Source organism: Neoarius graeffei, chromosome 26 (assembly GCF_027579695.1).
Source record: "Neoarius graeffei isolate fNeoGra1 chromosome 26, fNeoGra1.pri, whole genome shotgun sequence".
Classification (NCBI taxonomy): Eukaryota; Metazoa; Chordata; class Actinopteri; order Siluriformes; family Ariidae; genus Neoarius; species Neoarius graeffei.
Genome location: NC_083594.1, coordinates 6,459,246 through 6,468,440, shown reverse-complemented (window position 1 = coordinate 6,468,440; position 9,195 = coordinate 6,459,246). Strand labels below are relative to the sequence as shown.

At 42.9% G+C, this 9,195-nt stretch overlaps 1 protein-coding gene across 3 annotated transcripts in view; it reads left to right on the top strand.

Annotated features, from left to right (window-relative positions):
• Positions 1-7,704: 7,704 nt before the first annotated feature.
• The window catches only part of si:ch211-112f3.4 (EF-hand and coiled-coil domain-containing protein 1), a 28,383-nt gene continuing 26,892 nt past the window's right edge, over positions 7,705-9,195 (top strand). For all 3 annotated transcript variants that reach the window (XM_060910666.1, XM_060910667.1, XM_060910668.1), the window contains exon 1: positions 7,705-8,449. In XM_060910666.1, coding sequence (XP_060766649.1) covers positions 7,927-8,449 — 523 coding nt within the window. In that variant the 5' untranslated portion in view covers positions 7,705-7,926. The remainder of the gene's footprint in view (positions 8,450-9,195) is intronic.

The following is a 9,195-nucleotide window of genomic DNA, read 5'->3' as shown; positions in this document are numbered from 1 at the left end:
ATGCTCTCACTAACCACTTTATTAGGAAGACCCATAGGGTACATCCACCTGCAGCAGTTTGATGCAGTTCTCTAATCAGCCGATCCCTTGAGAGTAGCACAATGCATCAAATCATGCAGGTACAAAATCAAGAGCTTCAGTTAATGTTCACAATGTTCAAACATCCGAATGGGAAAAATTGCAATCTCAAAGTGTGACCTTCTTTCACTGTGGCATGGGTGATGGTTTGAGCCAGATGGACTGGTTTGAGTATTTCAGAAACTGCTGATCTCCTGGGGTTTTCACACACAACAGTCTTTAGAGTTTACACAGGATGGTGCAAAAAACAAAAAAAAAAAAACATTGAGTGAGTGAGTGACAGTTCTGTGCGTGGAAAAAACAAACACCTTGTTGATAAGAGAGGTCAGAGGAAAATGGCCAGAGTGGTTTGAGCTTTTTTGCCAGGAAGGATATAGTAACTCATTGCAACTCTTTACAACCGTGGTGAGCAGAAAAGCATCTCAGCATGCAACAGCAGAAGAACACATTGGGTTCCACTCCTGAGAAGAACAGGAATCTTAGAATCAAGAACAAGTTCCTATTAAAGTGGCCGGTGAGTGTATATTAATTTAAACTAAGCACACTTAAAAAAAAAAAAAAATCTATGAATTAGGCAAAGACTAGAGGATCTGAACGGGCCTGAGCTTGTCAACTAAAAACGTTGTCAATAACTGATGAGTACTACTGCGATAATATGTAATCGATAACAGAAATGAACTCGTTTCACAGATTAACTATTAAATGTAACTGCAAATAAAATGGATCAAAATATCGTGTACAATATCTATCATGTTTTTTTTATTTAAACAAAATTTGGTGCAGTATAAAAGGAATAAAACCCTTCAAGACATTCCGTTATAAGAAAATGACAAAAACTCTGCTTCATCACACCAATCTGTGGTTGATTTATTTTCCTCTAACAAGAGCAGAAGATGAGGATTTCTAGTCTGAGCTCGTCTCTTCAGGACGATCCTCTCTCAGTGCGATAAAGACAGAAGTGATAATGCGAACTCGAGGATCGGTGGCCCGATCTCGCCATACAGATATCACGATTCAGACGAAAAATAACAAAAGCATGACTGGAGGCACAACAGTGAGTCACTTTCCTACAGCTAGAAACGAAACCTCACCGTGTCAGAAGTTGATATCGCTTTCCTTTGTGTCCAGGTGCCTCTTTTTAACAACAGCACCATTTTTATTGTGAGTCACTGAGATAATAAATGATGTTCTGCAGTCTGAAGGGATTTAAATGACCTGTGAATGGCAAACAGTGAGGAACTAATCATCAACACGAATGGAAGAAACCCGCAGTGAGGGTGTGTCTTTGAGAGAAAGGCAGCTCTCTGAGGCAGTAAGATAAGACCAGGAATCACACCCTGTTTTGAAAACGATCTCTGTTGGAAAAAAAAAAAAAGTCAATTTGGTTTGCTCTTATGACATCACCAGAAAACTGCGAGGTCAATCACGAGGCACGTGGATTAAAAGGTGATTTGGGATGTTTGGCTTCTGATGCTGGACATTCTCGAGGACTGTTCTCTGTTTGTGCTGCACCTTCTGCAAACAGCGGTGTGGAACTGCGGCTGTTTAAACTGTGCACACATGAACGCGTCCTTTGGCAAAAGGAAGTCATTTGCTTTAACGATCCATCTTAAGATTTACGACAGGTCAGAAGGTGATGATTAATTTCCTATAACAGCAGCTCTCAGTGTAGTGCAACAACAAATCACAGGTTATTACTGTATTAATGCCCTTTTATAGTAACAGCTGTATACAGTAATTGTATAAACTATTGTGAAAAAATAGTATATTTTTTATTTAAAATAAAACAGAAAAAAATCAAGTGTATGTTAAATAAAATAGAATAGATAGCTCGTACAGCTCCAGTCTCAAAGCTCTAGGGATGAATGATTGGTGATGTCTCTTAGGTCTGGAAAACAGTACTTGATTACTTTTCCTGTTCCTTCAGCTGTAGTTATGTATGGGTCGAAATAAGTAGTTAAAGTTGTTACTCTCCATCATACGCTTTAGTTCATTCTTAGTCATTGTGTCTCTTCTTTGGGCCAGTGGTTCCAGGGTGTCCTTTGGAAGTCCAAGGATCCTCAGACGGCAGCCTTGCACTCTTTGTAGCTCCACAGAGAGATACTCAGGCAAACCACCCCAAATGGGACTGGCATATTCTAGCAAGGGCTGGATCTTTGTTATGTAGCTAGCAGGGTTGTAGGCGAGTCACTAAACGTTGAATCTCAAGTCCCCAGTGTTCAAGTCCGAGCCAATCAAAAAAAAAAATTGAGTCGAGTCCACTATTGATCTGAGTCGAGTCCCAGAACAAGATTTCAACCGCATCATTTGACAGTGACTGTTTTAGCTCCATTAACATTACTTTGTTCCTGAACATGATGTATGAACAGGTGAATGTGCTTCTCTTTGTCAGGGAGTGTGAAGTATTCTGTCAGAGATGGTTGGGAGATGGATGTAAGTGCAGAAGGTGTGTTTATTAATACAAGTGAAGACGGTAAACAATCCAGAACGGCAGTCAAAATTGTAAAACAGTGAAACAGACGATAGGTCGAGTGAGGCACAAACAGGCTATCGTAGATGAGGCAGAATCAAATACAAAAACAGGAAATCAGGGATCAGGAAACCAAACAAGGAAATAAGGCTCGGTAATGTGTCAGCAACGCAACTCAATACTTCGCAAAGTAAGTGTGTTTTCACAGTTTTTATACAGGCACGCTGATTGCGCCTTAATCCTGTGCAGGTGTGAGTTGTTTACAGCACGCGCCCAAGAGTCAGCTTGGCGCGTGCGCTGTCTGGAGCATGCCCGAGAGTCTATCTGATGCACATGCCAAGGTGCGCAGGTGTGACACTCTTGCACAAAATTAGTACAAAAATTAATGTAGATATAAATACACTACCATTCAAAAGTTTGGGGTCACTTTGAAATTTCCTTATTTTTGAAAGAAAAGCGCTGTTCTTTTCAGTGAAGATCACTTTAAACTAATCAGAAATCCACTCTATACATTGCTAATGTGGTAAATGACTATTCTAGCTGCAAATGTCTGGTTTTTGGTGCAATATCTCCATAGGTGTATAGAGGCCCATTTCCAGCAACTCTCACTCCAGTGTTCTAATGGTACAATGTGTTTGCTCATTGCCTCAGAAGGCTAATGGATGATTAGAAAACCCTTGTACAATCATGTTAGCACAGCTGAAAACAGTTGAGCTCTTTAGAGAAGCTATAAAACTGACCTTCCTTTGAGCAGATTGAGTTTCAGGAGCATCACATTTGTGGGGTCGATTAAATGCTCAAAATGGCCAGAAAAATGTCTTGACTATATTTTCTATTCATTTTACAACTTATGGTGGTAAACAGGGGCACAGATACTTTTTTGAACTGGGGCGGACAAAGCTGCCAGCAAACCAACCCCAACCCCACCCCCACCATGTGTTGTCAACATGTGTTGACTTTCTAACTATGCCTGTGTGTTGCGTGAGCGGCAGTCAGTCAACAACTCTTCGCAAAGTTTCCTTATGAAACAATATGCTCACTGAAATTATGGCAGGGAACACCAGATTAAACATTAAAACTGCCTTCTGAGCACTTTATCTACAGGCTACCACTGAAAGAAGGAGGCTACCAGAAAGGCATCTCTACTCCGTACGATTTTACTTTCACTACGACATTACTTTGAACAGACTATCAAAAAATTGCAAGGTGATATGATAAAGTAAGGCACAGTTTACTTACAGTTGTTGTTTTTTGAAAAAACGATGCAATCGTTTTCTGCCTTTTCGGTTTGGCACCCTTCATCATGCCGTGTTGGGGTCCTGAACTAGGAGCTGTCCCCGATATGCCTGTCAAACTTGTTGTGGGTAACCATAGCAACCAAGCTCGAGCTCGCAACCTGTGCAGTCTGTGCAGCTCAACCAACCGAATATCAGTCTTTGTTTTGTTTTATGTGAGTTGTTGCAACTATGTATGTACTGCTGTGCACCTCAATAAACTGAATGGTAATTAGTCTTTTGATTTTTCCATGAGGTTTGCCGTATGCAAAGAAAGACAGCATAGACATTTTTTCCTCCCTATAAGTGGGGGGGGACCGAACGAGGTGAATTTAAATCTGGGTGGGACGAATCCCACCCATCCCACCCTCTATCTGCGCCCGTGGTGGTAAATAAAAGTGTGACTTTTCATGGAAAACACAAAATTGTCTGGGTGACCCTAAACTTTTGAACGGTAGTATATATATATATATATATATATATATATATATATATATATATATATAAAATGTGTGTGTATATGTTAAATAGAATAGATAGCTCATACAGCTCCAGTCTCAAAGCTCTAGGGATGAATGATTGGTGATGTCTCTTAGGTCTGGAAAACAGTACTTGATTACTTTTCCTGTTCCTTCAGCTGTAGTTGTGTATGGGTTGAAATAAGTAGTTAAAGTTGTTACTCTCCATCATACGCTTTAGTTCATTCTTAGTCATAGTGTCTCTTCTTTGGGCCAGTGGTTCCAGGGTGTCCTTTGGAAGTCCAAGGATCCTCAGACGGCAGCCTTGCACTCTGTAGCTCCACAGAGAGATACTCAGGCAAACCACCCCAAATGGGACTGGCATATTCTAGCAAGGGCTGGATTTTGTTATGTAGCTAGCAGGGTTGTAGTCGAGTCACTAAACGTTGAATCCGAGTCCAATCTCAAGTCCCCAGTGTTCAAGTCCGAGCCAATCAAAAAAAAAAAATTGAGTCAAGTCCCAGAAGAAGATTCCAACCGCATCATTTGACAGTGACTGTTTAGCTCCATTAACATTACTTTGTTCCTGAACATGATGTATGAACAGGTGAATGTGCTTCTCTTTGTCAGGGAGTGTGAAGTATTCTGTCAGAGATGGTTGGGAGATGGATGTAAGTGCAGAAGGTGTGTTTATTAATACAAGTGAAGACGGTAAACAATCCAGAATGGCAGGCAAAATTGTAAAACAGTGAAACAGGAGATAGGTCGAGCAAGGCACAAACAGGCTATCGTAGATGAGGCAGAATCAAATACCAAAACAGGAAATCAGGGATCAGGAAACCAAACAAGGAAATAAGGCTCGGTAATGTGTCAGCAACGCAACTCAATACTTCGCAAAGTAAGTGTGTTTTCACAGTTTTTATACAGGCACGCTGATTGCGCCTTAATCCTGTGCAGGTGTGAGTTGTTTACGGTGCGCGCCCAAGAGTCAGCTTGGCGCATGCGCTGTCCGGAGCATGCCCGAGAGTCTATCTGATGCACATGCCAAGGTGCGCAGGTGTGACACTCTTGCACAAAATTAGTACAAAAATTAATGTAGATATAAATATCTTATGCCAAATGATTATGGCAAGTTACAAAAAATAAAGAAAAAATCAGAGTCCTCATCTCCAATTTACGAGTCCTAATGCAGTTAATGCATGAGTCCGAGTCATCAGTGCTCAAGTCCAAGTCAAGCCACGAGTCCTTAAAATTAGGGCACAAGTCGGACTTGAGTACTACAAGCCTGGTAGCTAGTAAGGCCAACCTCAATAGATAAACCAGCTTTCCATCATGCACTCACGTAATAAATACATTAGCTAGTTTTACTGACGATACTCGATATGTGAGAGTTCCAGTTTAAGTCATCCTGTACTACAACTCCAAACAACTTGAACTCAGTGACTCTTTCAAGCTCCACGTTGTTGATGTGTAAAGGAGGTGGGGGAGTTGTTAGTTTATTAATTGTCAGTTTATTACCTGAAGACTACGAGGAAATTTTAGGAAAATGTGCACAAATCTTTTTTTAACTATATTTTTATTAAGATTTTCCAAAGTGATATAATGACAACCAAAATATTAATAATGAAAATAAATAAACAAAAGTAATTAAGGACATGAAGAAAATAATTTTTTTAAACTAAATAGGGAGCAAAGACAAAACCGGGCATACATTACAGGGCAATGAAATATTCTGTTCCATCACTAGAGCCTTATATCTCAACACAAGTGCACAAGGAAGAGGTGGGCGGCCCACTGTGGACCTTGCTTGTCCGGGGTCCCCATCAAACTGAGCAAGATGATCCAAAAATATTTGCCAAGTATTGTAGAATTTGTTTGGGTTGTCCATCATGCCGTATCAGCTTTTCTTCATGTGCGATACACTACTCAGTTCTGTTGACCATGTCTTGAAATGAGGCACAGTTTCTGATTTCCAGGGCTTAAAATCAATCCCAGCAATCATCACTCCATACAAATCTTTTTACCTCACCCAGGACGGAGTTCTTTGGGTTTTTTTGTTAACGATATTACGGGAAAATGGCTGGACCAATCTTCATGGAACTTTCAGGATAGATGGGCATTGGTCTCAAATAGAACCTAGAATGTTTTGGACTGTGGGGGAAACTGGAGAACCTGGAGGAAACCCACACAGACATGGGGAGAACATGCAAACTCCACACAGAAAGGCCCTCGTCGGCCACTGGGCTCGAACCCAGGACCTTCTTGCTGTGAGGCGACAGTGCTAACCACTACACCACCATGCCCCCCCGCTGCACTAACAGGGCTCATTATTGGACTTCAAGGTAACTGTGTACCTTTTTAGGGTCAAAAAGGTACATATATGTTCCCAATCAGGATATAAAGGGTACAAATAAGTATCTTAGGGTAGTTAGTCACTGGGCTGCGACAGCGCGTGACTAGTTGGAGACACAACAATTGCGATAACATATGCGAATTAGCGACAATTTTCACTTGGAATCACACTGAATTGATATTTGCATATTTTACCGCAATTGTGTCTTCAACTAGTCGCAGGCTGCTGCAGCCCGGCTTTCCCTCAGCAGGCAGGGAAGTAGAGGAAGCCTCACGGAAACTGACTTGAGAAGGGTTCGCAACAGCTTTGCGACACCAGCGACGCATTTGCGGCTATTTTGAGAGAAATTTTGTCGCACGAATTTTTCGAACATGTTCAAAATTTCAGCGACAAAGGAGCGACGCTTTGCAACTCATGCGAGGAAATTGAGAAGCCCCGCGAATGTTTCAAGACACTTTTGAAACTCTCTCGCGAATGACGTTCGCAATTTGTCACAGCCCGGTGAGATACTGGCTTTAGAGGGAACTGATCCAGTGACAAGCCGGTGTACTTGTAAAGGTACAATGATGTACTTTGCTTTGTTGAGCCCCGTGGTGTAGTGGTTAGCACTGTTGCCTCACAGCAAGAAGGTCTGGGTTCGAGCCCCGTGGCCGACAAGGGCCTTTCTGTGCGGAGTTTGCATGTTCTCCCCGTGCCTGCGTGGGTTTCCTCAGGGTGCTCCGGTTTCCCCCACAGTCCAAAGACATGCAGGTTAGGTTAACTGGTGACTCTAAATTGACCGTAGGTGTGAATGTGAGTGTGAATGGTTGTCTGTGTCTATGTGTCAGCCCTGTGATGACCTGGCGACTTGTCCAGGGTGTACCCCGCCTTTCGCCCGTAGTCAGCTGGGATAGGCTCCAGCTTGCCTGCAACCCTGTAGAACAGGATAAAGCAGCTAGAGATAATGAGATGAGATGATCTCCAAAACCCTCCCCCAAAACTTTCTCTTACACAGTGTTCCCAAACCAACCAATCTGGCAACCCCGGTCTGATCTTCCTCATTGCTGTGCCTGCAGGCGTTCAAGAGTCAAACCTGAGCGCAGAAGGGATTGGACGAGGCTCAGGGCGTTTACAGGTCCAGAACTTCATCTCATCTGTCAGTCCTGCGGGTAGAGGAGGAACCACGGACCTCCGGAAGCGCGCGCACTGGACCCTCACCCCTCCTTTCGCCCGTTACGGGTTTATTCATAACTCATTCCGTGTTCATCTGATGCACAGCAGCTTGTGTGTGATTTTATAACGTCGGGAAGGGAAATGTCTCGAGCGTGCGCGGCACCGCAGCCGATTCGCGCCGCGCGTAAAACCGAGTGGCTCCGCTGCGCCCTCGCGCACCACTTCTCTCGTGAATCCGGGGTCGAGAACGAGATCGTGGTGCTGGCTACCGGCATCGACCAGTACCTGCAAGAGGTTTTCCACCACCTCGCTTACGCCAGCAGCAGTGACCTGGTGTCTGAACAGGACTTCCGGCTGCTCTGCTCGGTACTCGGTGTGAGCGCGGAGGACCGGGACGCGTGCTGCTCCGCGCTGCCACCCGCGCTCACCTTCAGGGAGTTTCACTCGCGCCTCTGCGGCTTCTTCGCCGTCCGAGCGCGGGACGCACCGACATCCGCGCGCCTTCCGGTTACCGAGGAAACCGAGCACGTGGAGCGCGAGATCAGGCTCCGGTGTCCGCGCGTGCGGCGGAGAAAGTGCGTCAGCTTCGACTTGAGGCGTGACGGTGCTGCAAACTGGACGTCACGCGACGTGAAAGCGTGCGCACCGGAATCCGCACAAGCAGGTGAACGACCGAGGCGCAGGAAGATTCATCCACAGTCCTGGATTTATTTCCAGTTTGTTATTTGTTTAAATGTATGAATTACTGTTTTCTAAATAAAACCACTGCACTAGATGATGTTACAATCTTCTGTAAGGCAAGGCAAGTTTATTTCTATAGCGCATTTCATACACAGTGGCAGTTCAATGTGCTTTACAGAGGTAAAAGCAAAACAGTAAACAATAGAAAATAAAATTACATAAAATAAAGGGGGAAGAAGAGAGAAAAAAAATAATAAAATGAAGTAAAAGTTCAGTAAAAAACAGCAGAATAAAAGTTAAGTAAAGTTTAAAACATGTAAAGATGATATTTATCAGTTAGCAGAAAGCATCTGAGAACAGCTTGGTCTTTAGTCTAGATTTGAAGCTGCCAACAGCAGGAGCATTTTTGATGTCCTCTGGGAGTTGGTTCCATAGCTGTACTGCATAGTAGCTACTGTAAAACCCGATAAGGTCACTGAGCTCAAAAATTTTATTGAAACCGATTACGTAAAAATTTTTGAGGTAAGTAACTAAATTTTTTTAAGGTAAGATTTCTTAAAAATTACACTATAGTTACACTTAATTGTAATTTTTAAGAAATCTTACCTTAAATTTAGTTACTTACCTCAAATTTTTACGTAATCGGTTTCAATAAAATTTTTGAGCTCAGTGACCTTATCGGGTTTTACAGTGCACACTTTGTTTTAACAACAGGTTTTACCAGTAAAT